The 17,279-nt window shown below is 49.6% G+C and overlaps 1 protein-coding gene across 1 annotated transcript; it reads left to right on the forward strand.

Annotated features, from left to right (window-relative positions):
• The first annotated feature begins 2,393 nt into the window (after positions 1-2,393).
• On the forward strand, positions 2,394-5,744 carry LOC123133024 (uncharacterized). The gene is made up of 3 exons (XM_044552569.1): positions 2,394-3,381; positions 3,486-3,584; positions 3,661-5,744. Exons 1-3 carry the CDS (start codon positions 2,420-2,422, stop codon positions 5,294-5,296), a joined length of 2,697 nt encoding a protein of 898 aa, XP_044408504.1. The 5' UTR covers positions 2,394-2,419; the 3' UTR covers positions 5,297-5,744.
• Positions 5,745-17,279: the final 11,535 nt, after the last annotated feature.

A 17,279-nucleotide genomic window follows, 5' to 3' on the forward strand; every position in this document is an offset into this window, starting at 1 on the left:
ATATATCTAATCACACAAACATGATTTTTTTTATATAAAAAAGTTAAGAACAAGAGGCTCACCAAGGTGGATGGTGCGGGTGATCGACGGTGCTGAGGACGGGGATGGGAAGGCACTAAGTAAACCACACCTACATATGCAAACTAAGAGTTAATTTGAGCTCAAAATTGCATATAAATCAAATAAACTACCACATATAATTACTCCCAAACTAAAATCCATAAAGCACTATACTTATAGAGCATTGCAAGAGCTAATCTAGCAATGAAACATGAAAGGACAAAGTTGCTAACCTTTGTGATCGCTTGGATGGATGGCAGGCCTTCAAGTCATGACAAATTTTGCGCAAAATGAAGGATGAGCTCGAGCAAGAGGGGAAGAACAGAGAGGAGAGGAAAGGGGAAGAACAAGAGCTCGGGCTCGACGAAGAGTTTACATACGAACATCTTTAGTCTCGGTTCACGATACAAACTGGGACTAAAGGTGCATCTCTAGTACCGGTTCGTCCCACGAACCGGGACTAAAGGTGTTGGTGGGGCCCCAGCCTGACACCAACCTGCAACCAACTCTTTAGTCGCGGTTCGACACGAACCGGTACTAGAGGTTCAACACGAACCGGGACTAATGAGTGCCGCCCGCCTAGCCGTTGGAACCGGCACTAATGGGCACATTAGTGCCAATTCGTAATTGAACCGGGACTAATGAGGTGAACATAAGGTCGTTTTTCTACTAGTGTTAACCCCCGCGCAAGCATCCGCGACTACGAGAAAATTATTAAGACAAAATATAACTCGATCCCTAGCAACCCATCATGAAGTAGCGCATAAACTAGGGTTTAAGTTTTTGTCACTCTAGCAACCCATCATCTAATAACTATTCCACAATGCATTCCCTTAGGCCCAACTATGATGAAGTGTCATATAGTCGACGTTCACATGACACCACTAAGGGAATCACAACATACATATCATCGAAATATCGAACACGTATCAAATTCACATGATTTGCAACATGATTTCTCCCGTGACCTCAAGAACTAAAATAACTACTCACAGGTGATAAACATGCTCATGAACAGAGGCGTATTTGAATAGCATAAAGAATCTGAACATATGATCTTTCACAAAATAAACCATATAATAATAAACTACAAGGTGTAATCAACACTACTAGTCACCCACACAGGTACCAATCCGAGGTTCTGGTATAAAAATTGAACACATGAGATGAACTAGGGTTTGAGAGGAGATGGTGTTGGTGAAGATGTTGATGAAGACTGGGCTCTCCAAGATGAGAGGATTGTTGGTGATGACGATAGCTTCGATTCCCCCCTCCGGGAGGGAAGTTCCCCGGCGGAATCGCTCCGCCGGAGGGCAAAAATGCTCCAGCCCATGTTACGCCTTGAGACGGCGGCGCTCCGTCTCTAAAGTCTCCTCCTTAATAATTTTAGGTCAAAATGACTTATATACCAGAAGACGGGCACTGGTGGTGGGCCGAGGAGGGCACAACCCACCAGGGCGGGCTGGACTCCCTGGCGCGCCCAGGTGGGTTGTGCCCACTTGGTGGGCCCCTCTGGTACTTATTTGCTTCAATAATTCCTAAATAATCCATAAAAAATCCTCCGTGAAGTTTCATCTCATTTCAAGTTGTGCGGAATAGGTAGTCTGGGTTGCTTTTTAAGGTTCAAAATTTCAGCTGCCGGTATTCTCCCTCTTGATGTAAACCTTGCATATTATGAGAGAAAAGGTATAATAATTACTTCAAAAGGCATTATTATGCATAAAAACATAGTAAATAACAGTAGAAAAACATGATGCAAAATGGACGTGTGTCCTTATTTTCCTCCTTATTGATTTTCTGTTTTGTCCGAGATACAAAAAACACACGCAACGCTGCGTATATATATGCATCGAACCGACCCAACGACTAGTTTTGGACTCCAATCCTACATGGACTAGTACTCCAGCACCTAATTGCAAAGCCGGTCACCCCCTACATCTCAACTTACCTAGTTAATTACCCGGCTAGCTTGATCACGATTACACATAAGCAAACTAACTGGCACACGATACGTGACTCCTAGTACTACTACATTAATTAGGACACTGCTAACGCTAGCTTTTACCAAGTTTAAACACAACTTAATACTACTGACACTTAGGCATGTTTGGATTATCCAACACACACTGTGTAAACTTGTTCTTATTCCTTTCCTTTTTCCTTAAGGAGATTGGAGTTGGAGACTCGATGCCAAGTCTTATTCTTTTCTTTTCTAGGGCACTACTTGGCACATGCAACGCGGAAAGCTGTTCCATCCATGTGCGACTAGCTCCCGCTATATATACATATACGGGAGAGCGGGCAAGCGGGCACTATACGCCTTAGACTCTCCAGCATCATAGCTAGCTAGAAAAAAAACATGGCGCCTGACAGCAGCATCATATTTGAGCTGCGCAAGTACGTCATGTTCATGGCCATTCTGACCGCTACGGTGACCTACGTCGCTGGGCTCAACCCTCCGGGCGGCGTCTGGCTGCGCACCGAAGACGACCACCTCGCCGGCAACCAGATCCTGGTCGTGACGGACCACCAGCGCTACAATGCCTTCTACTACAGCAACGGCACCGCGTTCATGGCTTCCGTGGTGGCCATCCTCCTCCTCCTCCTCCTGGAGAGGAAGATGGACAAGCTGCGCCTTCTCGTGGTGCTCAGGTACGTCATGGTGTTGGATCTCTTCGCACTCCTGGTGGCCTACACCGCCGGGGCCAGCCGGGGGACGGCCACCACCGTCTTCGCCTCCATGCTGGCCTCCAAAGTCTTCGTCTACGTCACTGGCTACGCTGCGCCACATCTGCTCGGGTCTATACCCGACCATGACGAGCTCAGTTTGGAGGCAAAATCCAGGCTCGTGCAGCGGCGCAAGATCCTGATACTCTTCTGCATCTTCGCGGCAACGGTCACCTACACGGCCGGGTTGAACCCCCCGGGTGGTTTCTGGGCCGACGCCAAAGAAGCAGGCCACCGGCCGGGCAGCCCAGTCATGCACTCGCGGCGCTTCATGGCCTTCTTCATCTGTAACACCGTCACGTTTATCGCGTCCCTCATGGCCATGCTGATGCTCCTAACCACCATTAGAAGCGAGTTCAGGCAGGGCGCCGAGTTCGCTCATATTCGGCGCTGGTGGTACGTCCTCTACGGGGAAATCCTGGCGACTCTGCTTGGCCTCTTGGTGGCCTACGCGCTTGGAAGCTGCAGGAAGACTCACTCCACCATCTATGTTTTCTGCCTGGTCCTCCCGGTTCTCCTCTACACTCTCATCCAATTACTCATCCAGAGATACTGTTGGGATAAACTTGTGGGCCTTGCCAAGAAAATACAAAGGTACGTAGCGTACACCACCGTGCATGTGTGACGTTGAAATAATTAATTCATCGTTAACACTAACGTATACTAATCTCTCTGTATATATATATCCTACACTGCAGGCACTTAACATGCTGCTGGACCGGGCTAAGCTCGGGCTTCAACTTATGCTGGAACGGACTACGCTCATGCTGGACCGATCCTATCCAGCAAAACGCGCGGTAATATTATCCTTACTTTCATTTGCCAAAGTAAATCAGATACTAACTGCACGAAATTTGGCAATCTATTCACCAGGAGACAAGATAACTCTGGGACAGGGACGGCGCCGGCGCAGATGGCCCACACTATGGTGCTGCTTCTTGCCACTCTCGCCGTGACCATCACGTACCAAGCAGGGATGAACCCGCCAGGCGGCTTCTGGCCGGACGACGGCGACGGTCACAAGGGCGGCGACCCGATACTGTTAACGACGCATCTGGGACGCTACAGGGCCTTCTTCTACTGCAACACCGTCGCCCTCGTCGCCTCCATAGTCGTCATTTTCATGGTCCTCAACAGTCACGTGCGGATCGCCGTCCACAAGCACCACGCGCTGGAGGCCGCCATGTTACTCGACCTGCTCAGCCTCACGGCCGCCTATGCGGTTGGGTGCGGCCGGGACGTGGACACCTCCCTCCGCTTAATTGCCGTTGGCGGTGCCATCCTGGCTTATGTCGTGATCCACATCGTCTTCTTCACGCTCGAGACTACAAGGAGCGAGGAGCCGGCTGTGATGAAGAAGAAGCGCAAGCTGCTGCTGTTGTTCGCCATCTTGGTCGTCACCATCACCTACCAAGCTGGACTTACCCCGCCGGGGAGCTTCTGGCTCAAAGGTGACTCCGCGGGCTACCCGGTCATCTCCAGCAACTATCCGGGCCGTTACACGGCCTTCTTCTACTGCAACGCGGCGAGCTTCATGTCCTCGGTGGTCATCATCATCCTGCTGGTGAACCCGCATATGTACGAGCTGGGCATCAAGTGCCACGCACTCTACTTGTGCGCGGTATCGGGCTTGGTCGGCCTCATCAGCGCGTACGCCGCTGGGAGCTCTCGGCACATGCGGACCTCCATCTTTGTGGTCGCGCTGGCCGGCGCAGTGGTTGTTTTCATCGTCCTGCTGCTCTTAGCACTCAAGTTTCTCTTCCCCACGCCTGCCGCTGCTCCTGATCCTGAAGCAACACAGCCTGCCTCCGTTGCTCCTGAGCAAGAAACAACAGCGCCTGCCACCGCTGATCCTGATGCAACACAGCCTGCCACCGTTGCTCCTGAGCAAGAAACAACAGCGCCTGCCCCTGCTGCTCCTGGGCAAGAAACAATACGGCCTGCCCCCGCCGCTGAAGGACAAACGGATAAGTACACCAGGCGCAAGTGCCTCATGCTGGTGAGCATCCTGGTGGCGAGCGTCACCTACCAGGCCGGCCTCAACCCACCGGGCGGCGTGTGGCCGGACAGCATCGACGGGCACGCCGCCGGCGGCCCGGTGCTACACGACAGCAACAAGCGCCGGTACCATTTCTTCTTCTACAGCAACTCTGTCTCCTTCCTAGCAGCCATCGTTGTCATCTTCCTGCTACAACTGGACGAGCTACTGGGTGTGGGGTCCGAGGGGCTGCTCCGTGTGGCGCAGTCCTCCATCCTGCTGGCCCTGCTCGGCCTCCTCTTCGCCTACGCCTCCGGCAGCAGCCGGGAGTGGGACACGTTCGGGCATATGGTCGCGCTAACGGTCGTCGTGCTGCTCTACATCGCCATCCATGTGCTGCTATCATGCCGTCACGACAATAGCTCACATAACCCCAGTGCTGACAGGTCCATAACCCGTGAGAGGGTACTCCCCACTGACGCTTATCAGGAACCATCAGTAGGAGGCATGTCGGTGGTGAGTGGTGACTAAATCACCCTAGTCTCCAATCACGGGTGGAGATCTCTACCGGTTAGTGTTGAGTTTGAAAGGATTTTTAAAAAATAGACCACCATTACAGCCATGCCCACTTTTCTATTTTATAATTCGGTTCCAATAATTCAGGAGTTATTACTGAATTTCGTACTTGGTAGCCTTTCATATACCCTCAGGGCACGGCACAAAAAATTGTCATTCATATATATAAGTCTCAATCTATCTAGATTTCCATCTTAATGAACTATTGTAATTCGAAAAGCTTCCTAAGTCTGTATGAAGGCGGCCAATGAAGTCTATGTTGAAATGGCTATCCTAGCGTATATTCTTGCCGGGAGAAGATCATATAAATCATTTAACACGTGACAAATATTATCTCCGCATCAATTTATGAACCTAGATGATTTATCCATACATGTACGAATTATCGGATGTATTATTTGGAACTATGTCAACAACATTTTGGGTGGCTTCGCCTCGTGGTTTTGTTGTTTTCCATGTTAAAAATGTTGTGTACTTGTAGCGATGTTGCTACTGCAGATTAGAGAGGTACTGATGACCAATACACTATCTTAGGCTTGGTTTTGAGCTACTTTTCTCCATATATGTGTGATGCATATGTTTTCTTTCATAACGAACAATGATCTTTGAGTTAGTAGACAAGTGGCGCTGAATTAATTCTCTGTTCCATTGAGATTTTAGATCACTATCAGTTTGTGTTTTTGTGTTAATTCCTTAACATTGGGCTATTATAAAGATACCCTTACGCCTATGCACATGTATTTGTTATTGGTGTTATATAATATCGCTTACTATTGTTATTTCTTATAGAAACAACCTCTGTAGAGATAGAGCACGGAAAATTATGTATGTTTGGGGGCATCCTAACAATCGGGGTGCTGCGTTACACTAGTGAGAGATTTGTGCATTACAAATTCTATTGCTAAGCCGCCACCCAAACCTGTTTGACAAAGCACATCTATAATTTTTTCAGGAACGTAAAATGATTTTTTTCGTAGGAATGCAACTATATTTGCTTGGACCTCCTTTTGCACACAAAAATGTAAACATGACAACTGGTCTCATATTATTGCAATATTGTTGTTATTAAGTTGGGTCGTCATGATCGTCTAGCCATGAGCTTTGTCAGTTGTATACAACCACATGTAAGCACAAAGAGAAAAACTATCACGCCGTGGTGTGGAACGAGTACAATGGGTCAGGGTGGGCTAACAGTGCAAAGGTTCATATAATATTTTTATTTTTAAAACATTTTTTCATGTAATATAAAGACCGTCGAGAAATCTAAGGTGGGATGCGACTCACCCGTCCATCGTAAAATATAATAGGACCGCTCCATACAAGATACCATGCATGCTAGCTAGATACATGAGCATTTCTGACATATACATTAAAACCATTAAGCTACGTGCGAAGGGAGGCCAACCAGTTATGCCACGTGGCGCGAGCTGGTTGGCCGGGGTGAGAAATCTTCTGCAATTTTTTTTAGATGAAGGTGTGGAGTTTTTTAAATACATTTTTTTAGATGGAGATGAGAACCTCCGATATTTTTGAATGGAGGGTTATGCAAAGTGGCACTCGCTGTTGTGGTAATTTTTCTTTTTTAGATGTGGGTGAGGATTTTTTTAGATGTTTTTTAGACGAAGGCTAGAACTTTATGTATTTTTTTAAATAAAAACGTGCGCACATCTTCTTCTCAAGCGGCGCCATAGGGTGGCGCCCCCAACCACTAGTTGGTTACTACATGTCGTGACAACCGGCCTCTCATTATTCCTTGATCGGGCCATGTATTGGCTTCCCGTACAGTATACTGAACTACACAACAAAAAATACCATATTATCGGCGTCCAAGAGTAGATTCAAAGTGAGCTGGTCGTCGCCTGCGCCTCGAGTAAAGCCAAAGCGCATCATTGTACGTGTTATCTACAAAACCACCATCAGCATCTACTGTGTCTATCCTAGCTAGGGAGCATAACAATAATGTGTTTCTGAATAACGCACTCATCACGGTGGATTCGAGAATAAATTACTACATGTAAGAGCATCTACAGCAGGGTGGCCCAAACCCACCTCATACGCCTGAGCGGGCCGCACGTACATTGACCGGTCACGATTTTCTAACTCAGACGCCCCCCTCAAAAGGGCCTCAAATGCCCACCACGTAGGACTGGCGAAGGGGTCCCACCTGGACTCGCCCAGAAACCCGGCGGTCCGACGGACGCCTCCTTCGTCGCCACGGTGCGAGCGCTGCTTGTCGTCACTCCAGCTCATCGCCCGAGAGCAAATCCACCTATTTAACCCGGCCGGAGTATTGCAACCCTAGCCCATCCACCTCCCCTCTCCGCGCCGCCTGTCCGAGTCCATCCACCTCCTCCCTCTCCCGCTCCGGCGCTCTGCCCACGCTCCGCCATGGTCTAGATGAAGATCACATACTACGCAATGCTCACGCCGAAGCACCGCTACAAGAACCAGCAGGAGATGTGGACGAGACAAGCCGCGCGCGCCGCCCACATAGCTGTCGGGTTGCCTTCGGACTTGCCGGAGCCGGAGGAGGAGCAGGAGCAGCCAGGGGAACAGGAGGAGGAGGAGCTGGCTCCGATGTTTGCAGAGGAGGCGGAGCCGCCGAAGCCGGAGCTGCCGGAGCAGTAGCTGTCGAGCTTCAACATGGAGCAGGCGGAGGCGGATTTCGCTGTCACCCAGTGGGACAAGATTGCGGAGTAGCAGGCCATCCTGGAGTCCAACCAGGGTGAGGCCCATGTGAAAGCCAATCGGGCGTTCCTCCCGCAGGAGCTGGAAGCCTCCCACACGCTCTTCACCGAACTCGACGCGGAGATAGAGACGGAGGAGGCCAGAGCAGAGCAGCCGTAGGAGCCAGAGCTGCAGCTGACCCCAATGCTGCCGGTGCCGGGCACGGAGATCGTCGGCATCTCCGATAATGAGTAGCTAGGTGATCGATGTAGTACGTAGTTTATTTCGTTTGCATGACTATGTATGGATTTAAGAATCTTCTATGAGATGTCCGGATGCAACTCGTAAAATTTGAGGCGTGCCCGGTCACTGCCTCCGGAGGCTACCGAGGCATCCGCGGGCATTTTAAGACGCGTCTTGTGGAGGCCAAATTTAGTGTTTTGGCCCTTTTGACAAAGTTTAGCCGGATCTGACCCCACCCAAAAAGGCCAACAATCCATGACTGTGGTCAGAATCTCAAGAAGAATTCCTTCAGACCTTCCATGAGCTAGTAGACTATGCCATGCGTAGCCAAAACCACCTGATAGGTGATCGAGGACATGCGGGCGAAAGTCACACTTACCAGCCTCAGAAATTGCAACATTATCCAATCCATGTTTCCGTACACAATCATCAACGTGTTTATGTTTAGCCAAGTGTGAGAGACCTCTGCTATTCCAAAACATGCCTTTCATGTGGAAACTCGAATCGGTGCAGAACTCTTCACCTTGTTCAGCGGTTTTTGTTTCTTTTTAGATGAGTGTGATTTAGATTTCCGTGAGGACACTGTGAAGTCACAAAACATGGACCCAGGTCTCGCGTCATCCAATCCAACCTCGGTAACCTCACCAACCAAGTGGGATATAAGCGGACCATCATATTTGACATCTGCTTCAATTTCCTCCTCGGTTTCAGGGTTAGGTATGGATGCATTACACTTCGGAGAAACCTTTAAACGGTCAATCCATATGTTTAACTTTAAGCACACCAACCAATAGATTAATTTCATTATCATTCTTTCCCATAGAGCATCCAACATTCTTTAAACTAGAAGAAATACGTGAATCTGAAAAGGAAAGAAAAGATTTCATGAAGAAGTTACCTGGAGCGGCGTCCAAGTTACGTGCAGCCTGACGTCGCATTGCCTTGTCGATAGCATGTTTGTCGGTCGGAGAAGAACCTCAACTGAGACAGGGTGACGGTTACTACGTCGAAGGGGAGAGCTTCCCTCAGACATAAGAGCGATCTGTCGACAACGATGAAGCAGCAGCAGACATGGTAGGTGTTGAAGATGAAGTAGGTGCAGCGAGATCAACACTTGGCGCCATCGGAATAGCCCCGTGAGACAGCATCGGAGACTGCTGCCCAGCCTGCGTGCGTGGGTGGGCTGATTGCAGCAACAGCCGGCTGCTGAACCGACACGTCCAATCGCTCGCGGAGATCTGCAGCCCATCGCCTTCCGCCCGGCCATCAGCTGGAGGGCCAAACTCCCCCTCAACCGGCTGCAAGGCAGCAACTCGCTTGGGGTGGCCCAGACCTGCCATGGCCACCAACGCTTGCCTCCAAATTATCTGATGTATCACCTCAATGGATGGGGTGCTAATTGTACGTGACTCTTCAACTGTGCTCACGGGTGAGTGCGAGCATACTCTCTGCGCACCCGCAAAACCAACATCCGTGTTCATTGGAACGGTCCCATCAGACTGAGATTCATACGAAGCTGCACCGTAGGCTCCATAATTTTTGGCCTTTTTATTCGCATCCTGATAAGGCAAATTATCATCCCGGTTTGCCCCATGGTCGGTTCCATCATCATGGTGTTCCCAAATTCGAGGGATAAAATCATCATCGGGTTTGAAATCATCCTCCCCGAGAACAAATCGGAAGTCATAACCATTTAATTTGACGTACACCCCAGTAGACACTGAGGCACTCCCAGTATTATCCTCTTAAATATATTTAAATTTAGGACAGCCACTTGAATATGCACGATGCCACGGCGTCGCACGCAGATCAAGTCAACATCGTGTGTTGCGCAGATGACGGATCCCACTACCCACAAACCAAGAAAGTGGCGAAGTGGTGGTGGAACTACGGTGACATGTACCCAAACTGGCTTCAGCGGATTATATGTAGGCTTGACATCATTTTCTGATTCCCATTCACTGATAGCAATCATTACATTGTGAGACTTGACTTTGAACTTGAAAGCAGACACTCTACGCAAAACCTCCATAGACGGAAAGGCAACCAAAGCCATCATCACTGTGAGGAACGGCCTCCCACTTCCACGAAGTTTGTAACGATGCGATTTTAGCAATCTCAGCCTCCACAACAGCTCCCGTCACCGAGCCTCCCGATATCATAACCAGACCGATTGGTGAGGACGATGGTGTGAGGTGCTCCTTAAAAAATTGAGTCCGGCAGATGCGCGAACATGGCCTCGTTTAGACCCACACCACCGAAGGCTGCCGTAGGTCTCGACTACTTCAGCACAGAGCAATGATGAAGAGGATGCTTATAATTATTGCAAATGTAGCAGAAGTGAGTCACGTTACAGTCCTTAGAAAGATGAATGTCCGTCCTGCACTTGTAGCACCAAAGACTATTCTTCTTCCCTCCAATCTGTGCCGCAGGCGAAACAGTGGAAGGCCCAGCCGACACAGGGCCAGGCAACACAGGAGCAGCGGGCGTGGCCTGAGGAACCGGAACAAAGAGCGGCGGTCCCGAGGCAGTCGATGCAGGAACCCGGTCGGTACCCTTCTGCTTTCTTTTCTTGTTGTTGTTGCTTGGCCGGCTAGAAGTGGCAGGAGTAGCCACTGCTGTTAGAACGCCGAAAAACATCGGTTGTTCGAGTGGAGCGGTGCCTGACCGGCTAGGGCATTCGAGTTGCCGGTCCTTTGCGGCCCGGCCGTGGGGCCAAACCCGGCGAAGCGGGACTAGGATGGTATGGCGCCCTGACATGTCAGCGGAGGCGGCTACACGATCGGCGGTGGCGTAGGAGACCCTCAGTGGCGGCAACGGCGAACGAGATGGTGATGGGAGCATTTCGCATGTAGGGATTAGGGCCTAGGCACATATGACTCCTCCCCTAAGAGAGAAGTCAACGCGACGGGGCCACCCTGACATCTGCGGCGCACTGGCAGAGGACACACCAATGCCACCATTGCTCGAACCCATCCTCCCGGTCTCGATTGGCAGTGTGAAATTAGGCGTAACTGACGCACTTCATGGCGAGACTGCCGCAGAACGTGGATCATGAAGGAAATATGCCCTAGAGGCAATAATAAAGTTATTATTTATTTCCTTATTTCATGATAAATGTTAATTATTCATGCTAGAATTGTATTAACCGGAAACATAATACATGTGTGAATACATAGACAAACATAGTGTCACTAGTATGCCTCTACTTGACAAGCTCGTTAACCAAAGATGGTTAAGTTTCCTAACCATAGACATGAGTTGTCATTTGATTAACGGGATCACATCATTAGGAGAATGATGTGATTGACTTGACCCATTCCGTTAGCTTAGCACTTGATCGTTTAGTATGTCGCTATTGCTTTCTTCATGACTTATACATGTTCCTATGACTATGAGATTATGCAACTCCAGTTTACCGGAGGAACACTTTGTGTGCTACCAAACGTCACAACGTAACTGGGTGATTATAAAGGAGCTCTACAGGTGTCTCCGAAGGTATATGTTGAGTTGGCGTATTTCGAGATTAGGATTTGTCACTCCGATTGTCGGAGAGGTATCTCTGGGCCCTCTCGGTAATGCACATCACTATAAGCCTTGCAAGCAATGTGGCTAATGAGTTAGTTGTGGGATGATGCTTTACATAATGAGTAAAGAGACTTGCCAGTAACAAGATTGAACTAGGTATTGAGATACCGACGATCGAATCTCGGGCAAGTAACATACTGGTGACAAAGGGAACAACATATGTTGTTATGCGGTTTGACCGATAAAGATCTTCGTAGAATATGTAAGAGCCAATATGAGCATCCAGGTTCCGCTATTGGTTATTGACCGGAAACATGTCTCGGTCATGTCTACATAGTTCTCGAACCCGTAGGGTCCGCACGCTTAAGGTTTCGATGACAGTTATATTATGAGTTTATGAGTTTTGATGTACCGAAGGAGTTCGGAGTCCCGGATGAGATCGGAGACATGACGAGGAGTCTCGAAATGGTCGAGACGTAAAGATCTATATATTGGACGACTATATTCGGACATCGGAAAGGTTCCGAGTGATTCGGGTATTTTTCGGAGTACCGGAGAGTTGCGGGAATTCGTATTGGGCCTTAATGAGCCATACGGGAAAGGAGAGAAAGGCCCCAAAGGGTGGCCGCACCCCTCCCCATGGTCTAGTCCGAATTGGACTAGGGAGGGGGGCGCCCCCTTCCTTCCTTCTCCTTCTCCCTTCCCTTTCCTTCTCTCCTACTCCTAATACTTGGAAGGGCTCCTAGTTCTACTAGGAAAGGGGGAATCCTACTCCCACCGAGTAGGACTCCCCTAGGGCGCGCCATAGAGAGGGCTGGCCCTCCCCCTCCTCCACTCCTTTATATACGGGGAGGGGGCACCCCATAGACACACAAGTTGATCTTCGTGATCGTTCCTTAGCCGTGTGCGGTGCCCCCCTCCATCATATTCCACCTCGGTCATATCGTAGCGGTGCTTAGGCGAAGCCCTGCGTCAGTAGAACATCATCACCATCACCACGACCCTGCTGGATCGGATCCGTGGATCGTCATCGAGCTGAACGTGTGCTGAACTCGGAGGTGCCGTAAGTTCGGTACTTGAATCGGTCGGATCGTGAAGACGTACGACTACATCAACCGCGTTGTTCTAATGCTTCCGTTTTCGGTCTACGAGGGTACGTGGACAACACTCTCCCCTCTCGTTGCTATGCATCACCATGATGTTGCGTGTGTGTAGGATTTTTTTTTTGAAATTACTACGTTCCCCAACAGATCATGCAACAATCGTTGAGGATTGTCTGCCGCCGGTTCTCGGACGACGCAGGCGGCATGAATGCCGCCAGGGCGGCGGGTTGCATCGGCCGCGGACACGAAAGAGGCCCTTTCCATGGCCGAATTAGCACACCCCGGCGGATATGGTGCGCGGCAGCCGGCGGCTTGTAGACGTCTACTCCCACCGGCGGGGTCCTGCATTGAGATGGCAACTCATTAGTCGAAATTGTACTATCCCGTACCTGGCCGGAGATGGGCGCCGGAGATGAAGATCCAGATCGTTCCCAAAAGCGCGACGCCGGCGTCGGAAAAGCGACATCTTCCCAAAACTCTTGCACCAGCTCTTCCTTTGTCTTCCTACGGCGCGAGACAGTGGACCAGGCAGCACCTCCGTCCGCTAGACCCTCATCGGACAGGATCTTGGAAGCAGCCTTCACCGCCATATGCTCCTCTCCAGACGAAGCGTCTACGGCCGAGGCCTCCTCGCCATTCTCCCCGACCTGCAGCTCAGCAAGGACATTGAAACGTGATCTGGAAGCCGCCATCGCCGGCTAGAGATCTCCGGGCGCGAGGGTAAGCCGCCGTCGATCCGGGAAGACTCATGCTCCAACCCGCACGACACAATCAAGGAGCACCATCTCGTTCCCGTTGGAGATCCTCTCCCCAGCCCGAATATGCCTCCCTTCATCAATCTTCCCATCGCTGTTCTGTAAGAAATAGAAGTCCGGACGATCCAGGTAAAGAGAACCGACGCGCCACTCCGTCCTGCCATCGAGGAAGGCGGTGGAGAAGGTCGCTGCCCATCGGAATGGCGCGTGGTTATTGCTGTAATAGAAAAGAATGATTCAATGGGCCCGAGGAACTAAAGACATAGCAGGTGATTTATCGACAATCATTGGGCACCATTACATTGGGCACCATTACATTCATGTGCGGAACATACACGACAAACTCATCCTCCCTTGCGAACCAACCTGTAGTTGGATGTTTAGAGGGACTATGGTATTCCCAGCCCACCAGGGTTCAAATCCTGATACTCGCATTTATTCCTGGATTTATTTTAGGACTTCGGCGATGCGTATTTAGTGGGAGGAGACGTTCCCGTCGACGACGAGGTGTCTACAGTGACTTCGTAAATTTCAAGATGATATGCCGGTTCAGTCTTTCGAAGGTGCTTATAGGGGTAGGGGGTGAGTGTATGCGCGTGTATATGAGCGCTTGCGTCTGTAATGTCTTCAAAAAAATTCACCCTCCCTTTTGCATGTAACTACACCGACATATGGCAGGTCAACGGAACCTGTTTAGAATTTTCGGTTGTCCTCCTCATAATGTCGGCTAGTGTCACGCCTTTCCCCGTCCCACTGCAAATGAAGCTGACACTATACGCGTACCCTTGCAGGATCTTTGTTTCACTGCAACATCCCAGACTTGACTAAGAATAAAAGAAAAAACATGAAACTAGCTAGGTTTGCCATTTGTACTGGGATCTTGATCTTGAAGCTAGATTGTACTCCCTCCGTCCGAAAAAAATTATTGACGAAATGCATAAAAATGGATGTATCTAAATTTAAAATCCGTGTAGATACATCCATTCCTCCGACAAGTATTTTCGAACGGAGGGAGTACCATTTTAGTCATGTGGTCATGCACATGTCGTCTGGACATCTACATCCCATTTTGTTCTATTTTTTCCTTTCACCTAACACTAACAGGCAACAAGGGGCTTCCCTCTTACGTGAAGTAATCATGTAAAAGAGGTCATCCGCAAAAAAAATGTAAAAAAGGTGTGGGTGTCGCTTTCTAGGTTCGGCACCAAGGTCTATGATCTGGCACGTACTCCAGGCTCTATCTCAGATTATAGTAAAATAGAACGTCACACTATCACCTAGCAAAAAAAACTTGTTATAACTCATGGAAAAATAGCGCGCTATGGTGTGTAGAGGCTAAATTGAACAGTGTATAATGTCTCTCTAATTGCACGATATAGTGCGCTATAACACAGTAATAGCATATTTTTAGGGGCGACGCTATTTTGCATAGCATACTATTTTTTTCCTTGGTTATAACACGGGGCACGAAACTTGGTGATTTTCAGTGAAGAAAGCACATGAGAGTCATTGGTTTTGTCAATGAAATATGACTGAAACATTGGAATATTATAGTAAATAGTTGACACACAGAAATAATTGTAATTGTTTCTGAAACTTTTGCCGAAACAATATAAAATTCCGTAGTCTTTTTTATCATTTTGAAATCGTAGTTATCAATCATTTCAGTTGTATTATTCTCTCAGGCCGGCAAGCAGTCGACTTGAGCTTCAGCCTGCTTACCCTGCCCATTGGTGTCGTGGTGAAATGGCCGGCACAATGCAGGCCGGGGTGCGTCGGCCGCCTATACCAGAGCGTGGATAACATCAGCTCCTCCTACCTGTCCAGAGCGTCGACTAGTCCGACCTGCTCGGTAATAACGACAAATATGACCTCTGATCGAAATCACTTCACAAACTAAACTGTTGGTGAAAAAATTTCGCTCCCCTGACCCTTTCATGTAACGCCCGACAGCCAGGCGCTACACTACACTATGCAACGCCTGACTAACAGACGCCACATGCTTGGCCAGCGTCTCACCCCAGGCTGCCCGAAAATTACTAAGTCAGTGCACAACGCCTGAGAGCTAGGCAGTACAATATAAAGTGTAGTGCCTAGTGTAAACTGTTGCACTAGTGGTTGCACTATTAGCCACTACATTATGAAGCAGCCACTAGCACAAAGCCTAGACACTAGGCGCTCCACTATATAGTGTAGTGTAGCGCCTAGCTCTCAGGCGTTGCGGACTGACTTACAATTTTCGGTTCGCTCACGATGCGATGCTGGCCAGGTGTGCAGCGCCTATCAGTCAGCCGCTGCATAGTGTAGTGTCGCGCCTGCCTGTCTGGTTCTACACGAAAGGGTCAGAGCGAAAATTTTCGGCACATTTCAGTTTGTGAATTGATTTCAACCACATGTCAGAACCCTGATTTTCGCCGACCTGCTCCAGCCCAAGGTGTTGCACCCACACGACCTGCTCCAGCCCAAGGTTCTGTAGCGTTGCGGCCAGGGTCGTCCCCGTCGTCGCACTGGCCAGGTTGCAGATGTACGCCTGCTGAGGGTACTGGCCGTCTGAGCCACCTCCATCATGGAGGCCAAGGTGACGTGCCCACAGTGCAAGCAGGCGATGGTGACCAAGGTGATGTTAGTGCTTCCGTCCGCCACGCCCACGACCTCCTCCACGACGGCTGCAGGAGGTAGTGCCGGTGATGAGAGCAGCGGGTATATATGTGAAGGATCGACATTCTTAAGGTGACCTCAACGTCGACCAACTCCAGCATCATCCTCATCAACAATTTAGCATCAACTAGGATAAACAGGATTTGCCAGGTCATGTAATCTACGAAAATTTGGATCTCAAATGCATGTGACGTTTCAATAGAAACTATCCAACATTTCAAAAAGGAAAAGGTTTTACACCGACCGACTGGCCAAGTCTTCGGCTGGTCGCACACACACCGTGCGATCAAAACAGATAGAACAACTCTGGCACACTTAGGCGGGTGGGTCCGTGCATCAATGTCAGCCTTATCTCTTCACACGCAGTCTCGTCCACTCATAGTTTTCTCCTCCTCCGTCGTGGACGCGATCCTCTTTTTCCTCCGTTCGTTTTTCCTCTCCCCAGACAATTCATCGCTGCCGATTCATGGCCACACCGTCGCTTCAATATGGCTATGAGCTGTCCTAGCAACCACGCACCTTCTGGGGTCACTATGCCCCTGCCACAACAAGCATTGGATTCGGCCATATCTGGCGCTGGAACCGAGCCAGGTGGGGTGCTAAAAGCTGCTCACGGCGAGTGCTCGAGCCCGCCATGGTGGGAGCTACAACCAACCACAACGGATGTTGGAACAGGCCATCTTTTTTGCTACAAAACCGACAAGAACAACCATCTTTTTTTATGCAATCGGCCAGAAGGTTTGCTGGAACCAGCAAATGCTTGTTGTAGGGTTGGGGCACGACGACGAGCTGCGACCGGCCACCAGAGAAAAAAAAAGCTACGACTGTATTTTAAAAAAGCTTCGATGGTTGTCCACCGAGCTGCAACCCGCGGTGCTGCGAGAACCGGCGGCCGGAGAAAAAGCTGCAACTATTCGCGGCAGTGCCGGTGACCGGATTCGGTGCTGCTACAACTGTGCTCATGGAGCTATCAGTGTTGACGCT

The sequence above is a fragment of the Triticum aestivum genome, chromosome 6B (genome assembly GCF_018294505.1).
Source record: "Triticum aestivum cultivar Chinese Spring chromosome 6B, IWGSC CS RefSeq v2.1, whole genome shotgun sequence".
Taxonomy (NCBI): Eukaryota; Viridiplantae; Streptophyta; class Magnoliopsida; order Poales; family Poaceae; genus Triticum; species Triticum aestivum.